Source organism: Carya illinoinensis, chromosome 11 (genome assembly GCF_018687715.1).
Source record: "Carya illinoinensis cultivar Pawnee chromosome 11, C.illinoinensisPawnee_v1, whole genome shotgun sequence".
In the NCBI taxonomy this organism is placed as follows: domain Eukaryota; kingdom Viridiplantae; phylum Streptophyta; class Magnoliopsida; order Fagales; family Juglandaceae; genus Carya; species Carya illinoinensis.
The window spans coordinates 16,360,320-16,377,653 of NC_056762.1; the positions used below are offsets into that span (position 1 = coordinate 16,360,320).

Here is a 17,334-nt window from a genome sequence, read left to right on the forward strand (position 1 = left end):
TCACTACCGTCATTCCACCATTTCTTGGCACAACTTGCACTGGACTTACACATGAGCTATTTGAAATAGCATAGATAATTCAAAAATTGAGGAGTTTCAAATTTCAGCTCTCACGACTTCCTTCATTGCTATATTTAATCTTCTTTGGTACTCTATCAACGGTTTGTAAAGTTTCTCCATTAAAATCTCGTGCATGCAAATGGAGGGGCTTATACCTTTTACGTCGGAAATAGTTCATCCTAAAGCTGTTCTATGCTCTCTTAACACACGCAACAACTTTTCCTCTTTTTTGGGTGTGAGTGATGTAGCAACAATTACTAGGCAGGTGTAACTATTACCCAAGAATGCATAGCGAAGATGTTCAAGTAATTTCTTCAACTCTGGAGTTATTATTTGCTGCATATTTTCTCTAGAAATTGAATAATCTAGCTTTGCTACAATTGCCTCTAGCCTTCACACTTCATTGCTAAGTTATATATCCTGCTGCAAGGCTCCCAAGGCAAATACATAGAGGAGAGATTCTTCGCTAACAATAAGTAAATCAAAATCACAAACATCAGAATTAGTAAAATTATAACTTTGAGATAAAATGGTGATACATCATTCTAGGTGATCGGCAGGTACATCTTCTTGAAAGGCTTTTCTACACATCGCTTAATGACATCTACCCGAAAGCAAGTGCTTGGATCTTCTGAAAATCTCATGGCTTGGTAGATGTTGAACATAACCTCTTTCTTGTTTATTCTCAATGTTAATTCACAATTTTGAACATCAATTAAAGCTCTTCCCGTAGCCAAGAATGGTCAGCCAAGAATTAGTGGGACTTCTTGATCTTCCTCTATATTTAACACCACAAAATCAGCATGAAAAATAAATTTATCCATGTTTACCAATACGTCTTCTATGATTTCACGTGGGTACTTGATGGATCGGTCTGCTAGTTACAAAGAAATGATTGTTTGTTTCATCTCTCAAAGTCCTAATTTCCTGCAAACAGAAAGTGGCATAAGATTAATACTAGCACCAAGATCACATAAAAATTTATTAAAAAATGAGTTTCCAATATTACAAGGCAAAGTGAAACTCCCAGGATCTTTTAGTTTTTAATTTAATTTCTTTTAAAGAATGACACTGCATTCTTTAGACAGCTTACTGTTTCAAACTCCTCCAACCTTCTCTTCTTGGAAATGATGTTATTTAAGAATTTGACATTTGTTCCAAAGCATCTTCAAAAGGAATATTTATGTGAATTTTATTTAAAATTGCTAGAGGCTTGTCAGTTTCTCTTAATGTATCATCCACGCTCTCCTCTTCTTCTACATTATTCTTACTTTGGCCATTGTTTGGAGATGTAGGGGTGGACCTGGTTTCCTTTGATGGTGAACTCTCAATTTCTCTTCCACTTCTAAGTGTGATGACCATGCATTGTTCCTTTGAATTCACTTTTGTAGTGCTAAGAAAAGTTCATCTTTGTTGGGTATTGATGGTTGTGGCTAGTTGCCTAATTTGCACTTCAAGATTCTTCATAGTGGCTCCTATGTTGCTACAATGAGTCTCTATGTTGTCTAACCATGAATCATTCTTTTTGAACCTTACTTTTGTCTCTTCAAAAAAGGAAATAATGGCATCCTCAAATAACATCTTCTTCTCACTTGGTTGACTCTCAAAATCCCAGAGGAGGTTGTAACATATTCTTTGTGTTTCCATAAGATAGATTTTAATGATTTCGAAGTCCTGGATGGTAGTAATTTGGCATAGGATTACCACGATAATGGTAGTTCCAATTGTTGATGCGTTGAACTTGTTCTTGACTCGTTTCATTACTCGAAACTGTCATACTTGCAACTACAACATATTCTGCAATTTGTGGTCTTCCTTGTGCTGTCAAAGTTGAAATTTGATGGGATAAAGAAGTAATTTGAGCTAAAAGAGCTGCTAACAGCTCCAACTCATGAATCACATCAACTTTCTTAGTCATAGTTCTTTTGGTTGGTCATTGATAGTTGTTTGAGGCCATTTCTTACAAAAGAGAGGTAGCACCTTCATCTATCTTTTACATCAAAATTCCATTAGAAGTAGCAACAACTATGGTTTGAGTTTGCCCATTTAACCTATTATAGAATATCTAAACTTGCAACCAATCCAGCAATCCGTGTTGAGAGCAATGTCGAATCAAATCTTTATACCTTTCCCATGCTTCATAGAGTGATTCGAAATTATTTTACTTGAATTGACCAATCTCACTCCTGAGTTGGGTTGCTTTTGCAGGTAGAAAGAATTTAACAAGAAACTTTTTGGCCATGTTTTGCCAGCTAGTGATACTTCCCAGTTGTAGATATTGTAGCTAACCTCTTGCCTTGGCCCTCAAAGCAAAGGAAACAATCTCAATTTAATGGTGTCTTTAGTAAAACCATTAATCTTTACAGTATCGCAAATCTCTAAAAATATTATCAAATAAATATTAGGATCATCCAGTGGTGATCCACTGAATTGGGCTTGTTGCACCATATTGATTAAGGCTGGTTTGAGTTCAAAATTGCTGGCATTAATGGTTTGGCGTCTTATACTCGAGTAGCTGTCATTCATAGTTGGCCATATAGAATCCTTCAAGGTGTGTAGTTGTGCATCATGTTGTCCATCACCCATGCCAAGTACTTTCTTTTTTTCATCGTGATCTGAGAGTTCTTTCTATCTTTGGATCAAAATGAATAATGTCAAGATATCTAGCAGTGCACATCCAACGTAAAAAACACACATGTAGAACAAAAACAAATCAATAAATAAAATATAAAAATAAAATAAAATAAAATTCTAAACTAAAACCAAGATTGCTTTGTATTGATATTGGCAAAAGTAAGAAGAAATCAATCTCAGGCAATGGCACCAAAAACTTGATCAGTGCAAAACTGCAAGTACACAGTATCGTAGTTTTATAATAAAGTGATGAGAAGAGTGTTGTCTTCAGGGATTGGTATCTCACTTTTGAAATAATACCGAAATTATACTAATTTTGACTTTATTTAAAAAAGTTACTAAGAATTTTGTAATTGCAATTAGAATTAAAATAAATTCAAATAAAATATTCAAAGGAAAATAAAGCTATTGTTTGATGATCTAATCAATAAGAAAAAGAACTTTTAGGAAACTGATTTCACCTAATTCCTTACTATCATTTTCTCATCTAACTGATTGAAATTAATTCTCTCTATTTGTGAGCAAACCATCTAAAGTCATTCCAAAAAAGCCTCTTTTGATAGTAAGTTGGATTTATTCTTGATCATCATCTTACACAAGAGTACGCAAATTAATGAATCAAGAAAGCATTAAGACCAGCAATTTTAAGACTACATAGGCTCATATAGGTCTTTCGATTTTTATATTTACCTATACTAAAATATCCAAAGTCTATCCTATAATTCCCTTTTTCGAAAACAAATCACAAGATGAAAATCATCTAATTGATGGCCAGTCAATTAGAAGCAATGGACTCAAAATAAATCAGACAAACATAATAGAGAATTACTTCAAATTAGCATAAAAAAGCAAGCATAGTTTGAAATTAGATTACATCATTTTCCTAGAATAAAGAAAATTTAGTTCATGCTAAAAATTAAATTCAACATCAACGAATTCACCATAACTTTTCTAAGAGAAGAAAATCCACAGTGAAAATATACTCGTCACAGTCCGCAACCTCCTCCTCAAAACGAAAAGAAAATACATGTTGTCTATCCCATCCATGCGTGCCCCTTTTTTGCGTCAGTAGAACCCAGTAAAGAAAAAAAAAACCGCGTTGCATGCGTAGCTCTTTTTCCTTCCAAAACTCAAAACCTACTAGGTCTCGTGTGACTCCTTTCCACATCAATCTGTTGCTGGATGCTCTGTGTCCCACACATGCCGCTCAAAATGGATAAAATCAAATCTGCTGTGCATCTTATGCCAAGTCAAATCACCAGCTTGCATCTGCCATCCTTAAATATATTTATCTATAGTGCCTCTTTTCCACCTACGTGTTGTGTCTTCCTTCAAACCACAAAAATGTGTTGAGTCTAAAACCCAAAGACATATCTTCTAATTCAAAGGCCTCTTACATTGCATCTCCTACGTGTCTAGCAAAATCCCAATTCAAATATTCTCTTTCCGCATCGTGCATGTTGCTCCAACGTTCCAAAGATCTTCCGTCTATTCTGTTCATCCAAGGACCCCCAACGTCCCAACTTGCACGTGTATAAAACCTTGATCATTTAAATGTGAGAGAGTCTCTAGATGATAGGCTGCTAAAATTTGGATCTTTTTTTTTTTCTTCAAATCTAAAATAAAATTTAATAACAACAATGAAGTCTAAAACTGACAAAAATAAATAAAATTATACTAAAGTTTAAAGCTAAGATTGTTAAAATATAGGAAATTATGCAAGGCATCACTCTTGGACAACTCTAGTTAGATCATTGAGAGCGCTCCTTCAACCTCACCATGGGAGATTCCACATACATTATATTTTCTAGACTAAATTGGTCACTAACCCCATTGTAAAGTGAGAAACGAGAGATTATAAGATACTCTCAGTATAATAGATTTGCCCTCCAAACGACTCGTGGATGTAGACTCTATCCCAAACCATGTAAATATCATGTGTCTCATTCTCTCTTTATATTTCTTGTATTAATTTATCATTTATTGTTATGAATGTACATATGGGTACCGTACCGACGCTCCAAACCGCCATCGTGGGCTCCATACCGCATCTTTAAGGCCTAAATCACCACCGTGGGTCAGGCATGATTCTTTTTCTCATTCAGACTTATTGGGTAATTTTTATCCCAGAGAAAAAGTGTAGTAAAATAGTAAAATAAGAACTCTATTATAACTTACTGCAAATCATAATATGCCTTAGGGAGACTTCCACCTAGATTTTTCGTTTCTATTCTTTTTGTTTTTCAAAAAATCTATTTTCTTTGAAAGTTTCCTTCCCGCCGTAGGAACATTGATTTTCAAAATGAAATCCATAACCATACACAATCTCTCCTTGAGATAAGTTTAATCGAAATTGATTGTTTTTACCCTGGCCTTAGGCCTGTTTATTTTAGTAAATGGGTAGTGTTTTGTAAATAAGAAAATTTAGAGTTCAATTATGACTTTGTAGTTGAATAAATAATAATTAAAGACTGTATTAGATTAGTTATGGGATAATGTATTAACAAGAAACTTAAGTCCTTTTGGAGCTAAATATCCTTTTTCCCTTGTGTTTGACCTTAACCTTATGACATCCCAATTTAATAAAAGATCAGTTTGAGAAAAAAGGTTTCTTTTTAAAAATGTGTAGCTATTGAAAAAAGAGTGACATGCTACTTAGCCGCGCGTCCTTTATCTACACTTGTAGGAATGAAGTTGCGAGACGTGTGGCTCAAAGTCGGTAGGCCAGGGGCAACTTGAGGTTGCTTTTGTACTTGGGGGTAATCATAGTATTTCTCTACCTATTAGGAACTGGACAGAAATAAGTTTGATCGAGGAAATCCCAGACGTTTTTCTCTGTGACGCCCCGGGAAATCCCCACGCCCGAACACGGGGAGATCGAGACGTCCGGATGGTGACAACCCAGGTCACCATCCCATCGACGGGTGCCAAGTGTGTGCAAAGGCGACAAATGTGCACGAAAGAACACGCAGCGGATAACAAAAGTCATAACTAAGTACCAGAATTTTCTTAACGTAATACAAGCTGTTTAAAACGTACGTAGATAAAATATTACAAAAACACAAATACAGTTTTAAGCAAATATAAAACATAGCATCAGCAACCCGGCGGAGTCGCATCCTCGGGCTCAGCCTCCTCCTCTTCGTCCTCTAACTCTGCACCAAAAGCTACGGAACCAAAAATGGTACCGCAGGTAAGTAAAACCCAACACTACCAGATAAAAACACATAGAACTCAAACAATATGCATGAAACATGCCCAATGCACAAAACCCAAAGACACAGTTTTCCACACACGCCAAAAACCTATTTGGCCCAAAAACACATCCTTTCTGGAAAACACGCCAAAGTCACATTTTATCCGTATGCACCATGACCTCCCTTAGGGGTCATCCGCACACCCTGGCTCCAGTGCCACACCGCAGAGTACCACCACGCATGTGACACCTAACGAGCGATGCCCAGTTCCGTGCCCCGCACGTTCGTAGCCAAGCATCCTCTAGCCCTCACCAGCGAAGGGCCACGGAGTCGGTGCGTAGAGCGATGCCCGGTTCCGCGCCCGGCGCGTTCGTAGCCAAGCAACCCCTAGCCCCGCTCCCGTCCGAACTTTTGCTCACCCCTGAACTTTTGCTCCGATCCGCCGCCGTCGCTCCACCTCCGGCCACCATTTCTTCACCACTTCATCACCGGTCCCTTGCCATCCTAACCCACCTATTTTCGGCCTCCAACGACCACCGGAACAGCTCCCACGAGCTAGCTTTCCTTTTTGGGAAATCCAGCCTCTCTCCGGCGTTTTCGCCGCCACCCACGGCCAACCACCACTTCCAATAGCTTCACAATCATCCATAGACCATTCCCTATCAATACCAAGCCCTGGTTTGTCCCCGTTCAAAAGTGGGTATTTCACAACCCACGGCCACAGTGATTTTTCACTGTAACGTTGCTTTTTCTCCGCCGTTTGCAACGCCGAGTGTTTTCTAAAATTACCGTATAGCGCTGTAAGTATTTTCCAAACCCTATTTTCAGATTTAAATACATATTGCTCATTCAATAATTTATTGCTGCTGGTTGGTTGATTCCGGACTGAGTTCGAAGAGTTCAGGGGTCGGATGGATGGAGGACGGAGTTGCTTGTTTTATTGATGTATGTTGGTTGTTTATTTTTATGCATTGATATTGCATTTACATGGTGCATGCACGTGTGTTTTTGTTCATGTGTAAAAAGCCTGTGTATTGGCGTAAATGGACTTACGGGTGCGTGTGTATCACGACCCCAAGCCGGGATGGGGTATTATCCCGGTGGAGCTCCTCTGGTCACTCGGGAGCGGAATAAACTGAGTGATGTCCCTTGGGTTGTCGCTAGGCGACGACGGGAGCGGGGGCTAGGGGTTGCTTGGCTACGAACGCGCCGGGCGCGGAACCGGGCATCGCCCTATGCATCGACTCCGTGGCCCTTCGCTGGTGAGGGCTAGAGGATGCTTGGCTACGAACGCGCGGGGCGTGGAACTGGGCATCGCTCGTTAGGTGTCACATGCGTAGTGGTACTCTGCGGTGTGGCACTGGAGCCAGGGTGTGCGGATGACCCCTAGGGGAGGTCATGGTGCATACGGATAAAATGGTTTTGGTTTGAGACGGTTATCGAGGCCAAATGTGACTTTTGGCGTGGTTTTTGGAAAATATGTGTTTTTGGGCCAAATAGAATTTTTGGCGTGTGTGGAAAAATATGTTTTATGGGTTTTGTGCATCGGGCATGCTTCATGCAGTTTGTTTGAGTTCTATGTCTTTTTATCTGGTAGTGTTTGGGTTTTACTTACCTGCGGTACCATTTTTGGTTCCGTAGCTTTTGGTGCAGGTTTTGAGGATGAGGAGGAGGAGGCTGAGCCCGAGGATGCGGCTCCGCCAGGTTGCTGATGTTATGCTTTGTTTTTGGTTTAAAGCTATGTTAGTGTTTTGTAATATTTTATGTATGTTTTGAACAGCTTGTATTACGTTAAGAAAAATTTTGGTACTTAGTCGTATGACTTTCGTTATCCGCTGCGTGTTTCTTCGTGCACATATGTTGCCTTTGCACACACTTGGCACCCGTCGTTAGGGTGGTGACCCGGGTTGTTACCATCCGGACGTCTCGATTTTCCCGTGTTCGTGCGTGGGGATTTGGGGGCGTCACAGTAGGTGTATAAGATCCTACATTATTTGAGAATAAGAGGTTTTTACTCTTTATAAAGTTCTAATATGACTCCAATTATATCATTGACTAATTTTTTTAAAGTATAATCTATGTGATTTAGGTTTTTTATTGAGCCGTTTCATATGATCTCATCTACCAACTGTATTATTGTTGTTTTGTAGTCTTGAAGCTAAGAAATAAGAATGCATTTATTACAAGTAGAGTCTTCTCTCTAAGTTAGCTTCCGAGCGAAAATAGAGGTGAAGTTACCAAGTTTTTCAGCCCTTTCTTAGTCGGTTCTTCGGAACTTTGTTAAACAAGTACAGTCATGAATGGGGGTGGGAATCCTAGAACTGAAGGTTTAGAGGAGCTATGGAGGAAACTAAAACTTACGGAGGAGGAGGAGGTGATGTTGGAAGTGGATGAGGGTGGGAATGAAGGTATACATAGGAAAGGAAAGAAGAGTCTGATTGGAAGGGTCTGTACCGACCGAGTGGTTAGTAAGGAATCAATTGGTAACACGATGGCGAAGATATGGAAGATAAGCAAAAAGGCTTCATTCCAGGAAGTCGGTAAGAACACATTTGTCATTACCTTTGGGACCCATGCAGACTTATATAGGATTTTGGATGGCAAACCTTGGTTCTTTGATAATTCCATGTTTCTGCTTAGGCTATATGAGGGAACCATGAGACCTGGGAACATAGTGTTTGAACATGAAGTTTTCTGGATACAAATACACAATTTACCTCTGGGATGTATGTCGGAGGAGTGGGGCAACCAAATAGGGAGTTCGGTGGGAAAAGTAATGGAAGTTGATGTGGAGGAAGATGGCACCGGATGGGGGAATTTTTTACGGGTTAAAGTGGAGGTTCGACTCAGAAAACCGATAGCAAGGGGTCGTTTTATAATTTTAGAAGGTACAAAACACTGGGTTCATTTCAAATACGAGATGTTACCAAAAATATGTTACCAATGTGGATGGATACTCCATGGAGAACAGGGCTGTAATGTGAATAGAGGAGAATTTCGAGATGATGAGAACGATGGTATAACACAATTCGGACCGTGGCTTAGGGCTGAAGGAGGTCTCCGGCGAAGGATGAGTCAGCAGCGTTTTTCAAGTGGTGAGGGGACGAAAGACAGAAGGAGTAATGGCGATTGGGGGAGGGAGGGTACATCGGAGGGCAGCGCAACAAGAGAGTGGCCGGCAGAGGCTCAGGGAAAAGGCCCGGCGATTCCTCCATCAGAACAGGTACAGGAAACAATCGGAGTAACTAGATGCAACAGGATAGTTCCTAGAGGTCAGAGTTTGGTGCGGGCAGATCGTGAGAACCATACAGATGTGATGGATGCAGATTTTCACCCTGTTCGAGAGGGACAAGATCAGTCAAAGTCGAGGAGGGAAGAAATGAGGCGGGAAGATGAGAAGGAAACTGAAGACCAGACTGGGCCAGAAATAGAGAATGGGCCTCACGAAACGTTAGGCCTAACATCAAACCAGAAAGGGCCTAGCATGCGGGAGTCAGTCATTCCGGATGAAAATGAATTGGAGGAAAGGTCGAACTCTAGACTCAAGCTGTTAATACCGAGAGAAGCACGTAGATGGAAAAGGAAGGCCAGAGAGAAGCAAAGGCCAGCAGCTACTTCCATTTCTACAAGATCTCAAGGTGCCAAACGAGGCATAGAGGTAAGTCCCTCAAGCACTATCTCTCAAAAGAAAGCAAAGAAATATGGTGTGGCGGACCTGTTGATTGTGAATAATGATCGTTCGGAGAAGGTGGTGGCTGCTAGTCAGCCCCACCAGAAGCAATGAAAATTATAAGCTGGAACTGTCGGGGGCTTGGGAACCCTCGAACAGTTCAAATCCTTCGGTTATTAGTGAAGGAGAAGTTACCCGACGTGGTTTTTATTATGGAAACTAAACTAAACTATGTGAGATCATATAGGATTGCAAAGTCTTTGAATTTCGAAGGATGTTGTGTCAGTGAGGCTGTTGGTAGAAGTGGAGGTCTTATACTGATGTGGAAACAAAAAGAATCACTCGAGTTAGTCAATTTCTCAAGATATCATTTTAATGTGATGGTTAAAGATGGTTTCAGTAGTGTCAGTTGGCTGTTGACATGTTTTTATGGGCATCCGAATGCTTCCTTAAGAAAATATACTTGGAGCCTTCTATCTTCTTTCAAACCTGGTGAGGAGGGGTGGGCGGTGATTGGTGACTTCAATGAGATTTTATAAAACAATGAGAAGGTAGGGGGAAATTACAGAAGTGAATATCTTATGAGAAGCTTCAGAAAGGTTCTAGAGGAGGGAGATCTGTTTGATCTAGGGTGGAAAAGAAACAAATTTACGTGGTGCAATCATCATGAAGATGAGTCTTTTACCAAAGAAAGATTAGATCGAGCCCTTGCTAATTCGAGGTGGAAAGCTTTGTACTCGAAGGTTTCAGTGGAAACACTCCCAGCTATCTGCTCTGACCATAGCCCAGTACTATTTGACTATAGTATTGAGAGGTGTTCAGAAGCCAGATACTTCTATTCTTTTAAGTATGAAGCCAACTAGAGTAAGGAGGAGGGGTGTAGTGAGACTGTTGGGGCAGCTTGGCATGGCAGTAGTGGAGGAGAGACTGGTTTGATCAGGGTCATGGAAAAGCTGGACAGAACAAGAAAGGGGCTTCAGAGCTGGAGCAGAAATATGGTTAGAGATAGAAACAGAGCTCTTAAGGAAAAAACTCAGCTTTTGGGTGAATTGCAAAGCCGAGCAGATTCTAGTACTATGAATGAACAAAAAAGTATACAGAAAGAGTTGGATTTTTTGTTGGAGCAAGAAGACACAAGATGGAGGCAGAGGGCAAAGAGGCACTGGTTAATGGGGGGGGGGGGGACAGAAATACAAAATTCTATCATGCTTGTGTCAACCAGAGAAGAAAGAAGAATAACATCACAAAAATAAGAAATGGGGAAGGGACAGAGTTGAGGAAAAGGGAAGATATAGCTGCAGGTTTTAAGGATCTATACACAGCAATCTATAAGTCAACAGCCCCTAGTTCAGCTTGTATTGAGCAATGTATTCAGGGAATTGAACCGAGAGTAACAGGTGATATGAAACAAGGATTGGAAAGGGAGTTTATAGAAAGGGAAGTGGAGGTAGCCCTCAAACAGATGTCTCCTTTCAAGTCTCCAGGTCCAGATGGGTTCAGCGCAGGGTTTTTTCAAGACCATTGGGAGATAGTGGGTCCTGAGATTTCAAGAGCTGTCCTAGATTACTTCAGATCAGGTCACTTACCGAGGGATTTAAACCATACACATCTGGTTCTAATCCCGAAGGCTAGCTCACCTGCTTCAGTTCATGATTTTAGGCCAATTTCTCTTTGCAATGTGATTTACAAGCTTATCTCCAAGGTCTTAGCTAATAGAATGAAAGGTATGCTAGATAAGATGATCTCGGGGAACCAAAGTGCATTCATTCCTAAAAGGCTGATCACAGATAATATTATGGTGGCTTATGAGGTTCTTCACACAATGCAGACAAAACAGAAGGGTAGAGAAGGATCTATGGCAATAAAGCTTGATATGTCAAAAGCTTATGATAGGGTGGAGTGGGATTTTCTGGAGGCTATGTTACTAAAGCTGGGTTTTGGACAGAGATGGACAGATTTACTGATGAATTGTGTAAAATCCGTCTCATATTCAATAATCATAAATGGAGCTCCGGGAGAGTCTTTTGTACCATCAAGAGGTCTAAGACAAGGTGATCCCTTATCACCTTATCTATTCCTGTTTTGTGTGGAAGGACTAAGTGCCTTGTTTCATCATGCTGAAAGTAGAGGACAGATAAGGGGGGTGGCAGTAGCAAGGGGTGGTTCCAGGATTAATCATCTTCTATTTGCAGATGATTGTGTGATATTCTGCAGGGCAAGGATAGTAGAATGGTATGTAATCTATGATATGCTGGTCCAATACGAAAAGGCTTCAGGTCAGACTCTAAACAAGGAAAAAACTAGTGTATTTTTCAGCTCCAACACAAGAGGGGAAATAAGGGACTTTATCTTACAACAAGTTAATGGTTTGAGGTGCAACGATTATAATAAGTACTTAGGCCTACCTACAGTGGTTGGAAGATCAAGATGTAACTCTTTTAGAGGGCTGAAGGATAGGATATGGAAGAAAATAACTGGCTGGAAGACAAGTTTTCTATCAACAGCGGGGAAGGAAGTCTTGATTAAAAGTGTTCTTCAAGCAATACCAGCATATGCCATGAGTGTGTTTAAACTACCAGCTTTTTTGCTCAAGGAAATTGAAGCTTTATTAGCCAAGTTCTGGTGGAATAACAAACGAGAAGGGAGAGGCATACACTGGAAAACATGGAAGTTCTTGGGGACTTTTAAAAATCAGGGGGGCTTAGGTTTCAGGGATCTAAACTATTTTAATAAAGCCCTTCTAGCAAAACAGCTATGGAGATTTTTGAAGGAACCGAATTTGTTTGTATCCCAGATTTTCAAGCAAAAGTATTTCCAGCAAAGTGACTTAATGGAAGCTAAGCTAAGAGGCTCACCCTCTTATGTGTGGAGAAGTTTATGGGGCAGCTTGGGGTTGGTAAAGGCAGGGATGGTTTGGAGGGTGGGGAATGGAAAGAGCATTTACATCTGGAAAGATAAGTGGATTCCGTGCCCACTAACTTATCAGGTTCAAACCCCTATGAACATGTTTGATGCAGAAACCAAAGTTGAAGTGCTGATTGATGAAGGTACAAAATCTTGGAAAGAAGAGGTTGTGGCTGCTGTTTTTAGAGAAGAGGAAGCACGGGTGATCATGTCAATTCCTTTGAGCAATAGAAGAGCAAGCGACAGAAGAATATGGAGTGCCTCAGCTAGAGGGATTTTTTCAGTCAAAAGTGCATATGCACTGGAATGTACTATTCAGAAGAGGAACGAGGGTGGTACATCTGTTAATGGGGTTCCTAACAGACTGTGGAAAAGAATCTGAGATCTTAAAGTACCAGGAAAAGTAAAGATGATGGTATGGAAGTGTGCTAATAAGATTCTACCAACTAGAGATAACCTCTTTAGGAAAAATATTTTGAAGGACAATATCTGTCCTGTCTGCTTGAGGGAACCCGAAACTGTGGTGCATGTGTGCTGGGGGTGTTCTGCTGCAGCAGATGTGTGGGGTGGACTTTCTGTGTTCAGGAAATGGAGAAGAGACTTCTTTGATTTTCAGGCCCTGTGGGAGGAGATGGGAGCGAAACTAAAATGGTAGGAATTGGAGCTGGCTGCCACTGTCATGCACAGTATTTGGTTGAGGAGAAATGAATTGGTTTTCAATGGTAATTTTCAGTCTCCGAATGCAGTCATAGTTAAGGCACAAGCTGACTACGCTGTGTATAGGGAGGTGCAGGAAGGTGTTCCAGGGGCAGCAGCTAGAATTCCTAGGAGTGATTCCAGGCAGGTTTGGAATCCCCCTGTATGGCCTTGGTACAAGGCAAATTTTGATGCAAGTTTTGATAAAGATAGGGGAAGCATGGGGTTAGGGGTGGTTGTAAGGGATTCGGAGGGGGCTTTAAATGGGAGTCTGGTTGCACCAAGGAGGAATGTCACCTCGGCTTTCCAAGCAGAGTGTCATGCTCTGCACAGAGCAATGGTATTCTACACTGAACTGGGTTTGATGCATGTATGTTTTGAAGGGGATGCTAAATCTGTAGTTGATGCTGTAAATTCAAAAACAGAAGACAACTCTTGGGATGGCCAGCTTATTGAAGACATTCGACAGCTTAAGGCAGCCTACCCTGTGTGGAAACTGGGTTTTGTCCGAAGATCTGCAAACGCTAGTGCTCATGCAGCAGCTAAGTTAGCAGTATTTTTCTCTTGTGAAAGTGTATGGTTGGAGGATGGTCCAAATGAGGTTAGAAGATCCATTTTGGATGAGTTAGTATGTAACGAACTAATTCAATCCTAGTAATGAATTTGTCTTTCCTTTTAAAAAAAAAAAAAAAAAAAAAAGAATGCATTTATTGGGAAGAGGGGGGGGGGGGGGTGTGGGGCGGGGAAGAAAAAAGTGGCAAATACAGCCACCAACCATCAACCAGCCATCCAACGCCGGCCTACCATCACCAACAAGCCACCCAACACCAATTGTCACTATACTCCGTACGTATCTCACGTATTAATACATCAACATTATATATAAGAAAACTTATAAAATTTAAAAAAAAAAATTGATTGCTCGCCATTTATACATGAACTATTTAATAAAATATTTATTATTTTATTATTACTTTGATTTTTATGCGGTTGAATTAAAGAAACTATTATTTTATTATAGAATTATGTATTAGTTGTATCTCTAGCAGTTATATTTACATAAATAAGACAAATGCAAACTTATTAAGTTATTGCGGCACTCCCTATCCAATTCTTTCCTAATGTCAATAAATTATGGTGGAAGTTATAGCTGAGAGAAAAGACCTACCGAAATATTTATTTTTTTAGTTGGATTGTGTTGTCTATATATATAAGGAAAAATCTAATTGCAAGCATAATTACGTACTAACATGTATATATATAATAACTTATGTTGGCTGTGTGTGTACTTCGCCTATATATATATAGATGAACCTTTAATTTATTTCCTTTGTAGCATATTTCAACAAGTTAATCGTTATTATGACATAATTAAACACATGTACACGTTTTGGTTAGACTTAGTATGCTTAGTTTTCGAGAAATGATATTTGTATTTATGGAGTCTGCAAGCGCTATGCAATCTTTTTGAAAAAAAGTTAAGTAAATACGAGACTCAAACGAAAAAAATTAATTTTTTAATAATGGATTACACTCTTTTCAAAGAATTACACGACGATTACACAGTACAATTATATCTAACATTATTCTTAATTTCTACTATCTTAATTGCATGTGTTAGGTAAATCATCACATCATCTTAATTTGTTCACTTCTAGCTATCAACATGCCGCACGGAAGTGCATTAATTGCCTAAAAATTTTATCTATAAGGTTTGGTAGTAAGATGAGAATTTTAAGTTTTAAGATGAAATATTAAAATAATATTATATTTTAATATTATTATTATTTTGAAATTTAAAAAAGTTAAGAAAAAGTTGAATTATTTATTATATTTTATATGAAAATTTAAAAAAAAATTGTAATAATGAAATGAAAATTTTAAATTTAAGATGAAAATTTTAAAGTTCCAAACCATATAAGCAAATTTGTAGTCATTTAAGGTGAAAAAGATGTTGCGGCTGCATAGAAACAAAATTCCTAATTACATGCGCTATAGATTTATGGTTATTTAAAAAGTAAGGATGGATGGCATGACTCCAAAGAAGCAAACCTATCCCTAGTGGTCGGCTGCGTTTACGTCTCTTCATTTACCCGAGCTGGTGCACTGTTCTTTGACTAGTTTATGAGCTAAGAGTACACCAAAATCAACTTCATTTATTATTTCTTGTTCCTATTCTAGTTCCTCAACCAAAAAGAAAATATTTATACTTATTGAAGTATATATACGTATCAATATTAGGCATTTTATTGAACATATAACATGAAGAGGTTTCGTTAATATTGCCCTATAAATAACTTAGCAATATTAATGTAGCTGTTCATGACTCCAAAATGGCAAAAGGTACAAATGATGTCCCTAAATTATATATCGAAGCTGTGCAGACTGTGTCTCCAATGACAGTGACCGATGAGCGACGAGCACGCAAAGTGCTGGCCATGGACGACCTTCTCGTCTCCGGAATTATTCTCAAATGTCGTCTTCACGTGCTTCTTTATTACAACAATGCGAGCGAGGATGATTCCGGCTGGTTTTTCGCTGGTTGGTCAAGGGAGTCACTCGCTAGAGCATTGTCAGAGCAGCAGCCATTGCTTGCCGGAAGGCTCCGGCGTGTGGAGGATGGCGATGGAGAGCTAGAAATTGTGTCCAATGATAGTGGCGTTCGGCTCATCGAGGCACGCATTGCTATGACTTTGTCAAGCTTTCTTGAATTGAAGGGAAAGGAAAGGGAAGAAACAGAAGCTCAGCTTGTTTCTTGGACGGATGTTGCCGAACAAAATCCTCAGTTCTCTCCACTGTTTTACATTCAGGTAAGTAAAGCAGCTTACATAATAAATTAAAGGGGACAAAGGGAACACGTTGTATTAATATGTCTTGACTATTTTGGTAGTTATGTCATAATGCATATGTTAAAGTGAGCTATGGCCTGCTTTAGAGTTGTGACTGGATTTGGGGCTCTTTGGTTTTTTCATTTTTTGTAAGAAAAACCTTAGTAATTGTGGAATTTCAACAGGTGACGAACTTCCAGTGTCGGGGATACTCAATTGGGATTAGCTGTAGCCTTCTTCTGGCAGACCTGTTGGTGGTGGAGAACTTCCTCAGTAGTTGGGCAATCATACACCGTAATATTGTTTCGAACATTAATGGATCCAGAAAACCCTTGTTTCACCTCCCGAATCTTAAAACGCATCTTTCTTCCCCGACCGCCATAATTAGCTCCATCCCGAGTAAGTGTTTTGGCCAAACTTTGCACTTTAGAGTTACTGCTGAAGATGCAACTTTGGACAGATCAGAAACGTTCAACTCACTTGCACTGCTTTGTGTTGAAGAAAGCGAGAGCAAGCTTGCTATCAGAATGACCTCCGAGTTCTATTTGTTTGTGAAAGAAAGCTTTGAGGTTATCGAAGTGGAGAAGTGCGCAAACCGTGGACTTACTAGGCAACAACTGAGCCTCAAGAGTAAAATAACTTGTGCCGATTGGGATGATTTAGGGGCCAAGGAGGTAGCATTTCGTGATGGGAATAAGCCCTTGCATGTTTCGTATTGGATGGGATCAACTTGCCCTATTGGAGTGGTTATGGCAATCCAATCTCCTAATGAAGCCACACTTGGAATCAACATTTTGGTCTCCGTGCCTAATGCCTCTGAACTTTGAAACGGTTTCTATGTGAATGCTTAGTTATTAGTAAAGTGATATGTAATTTATATTTGAATTAGTTAAGGGGTTGATTCTCACCTTGAATAATGAAAGATTTTAGTTGTTTGATTAGGTTCTGAAAACTCACTTAATTCTCTTGTCCTACTAGGTTCATAAACTCCTAATGGGTAATATTATCACAGAATGTACTCTCACAAATTGACAACGGGGGTGCCCCAGATCATGTACCTTCCGTCAGTGCACATCCGGATCAAGAGAAGGAAAATCTCAGACTTTTGAAAAAGAGAGAGTAGTCGTGTAATTGTGTATACTTGAATCTGGTGCGTAGTCCTTCTGTATTTTGTTGGGGTCCTTTCGGAGTTGGTCAGCGGGAAAGGATTCATCAGTCAGTCTAGGGGATGAACTTAATTCCGCCTAACCGTGCGTGTAGATCCGGTCCAGTCGGTTTGGCAAGTGGTTTTCCTTCCGGTACCTTAGCGGTCGTGACCTTGAGTATTTACTTCAAGCTCATTAAT

At 39.8% G+C, this 17,334-nt stretch overlaps 2 protein-coding genes and 1 non-coding gene across 3 annotated transcripts; all 3 read left to right on the plus strand.

Moving 5' to 3' along the window:
- The first annotated feature begins 2,147 nt into the window (after window positions 1-2,147).
- On the plus strand, window positions 2,148-2,254 carry LOC122283504. The gene has a single exon (XR_006230906.1). It is a non-coding gene; the product is annotated as a small nucleolar RNA R71 (small nucleolar RNA).
- A 10,890-nt stretch (window positions 2,255-13,144) lies between these two features.
- LOC122282260 lies at window positions 13,145-13,816 on the plus strand. The gene has a single exon (XM_043094211.1). It carries the CDS (start codon window positions 13,145-13,147, stop codon window positions 13,814-13,816), a length of 672 nt encoding a protein of 223 aa, XP_042950145.1.
- A 1,621-nt stretch (window positions 13,817-15,437) lies between these two features.
- Window positions 15,438-16,924, plus strand: LOC122282723 (protein ECERIFERUM 2). Its single transcript, XM_043094720.1, has 2 exons — window positions 15,438-15,971; window positions 16,175-16,924. The coding sequence occupies exons 1-2, from the start codon at window positions 15,495-15,497 to the stop codon at window positions 16,814-16,816; spliced, it is 1,119 nt and encodes a 372-aa protein (XP_042950654.1). The 5' UTR covers window positions 15,438-15,494; the 3' UTR covers window positions 16,817-16,924.
- Window positions 16,925-17,334: the final 410 nt, after the last annotated feature.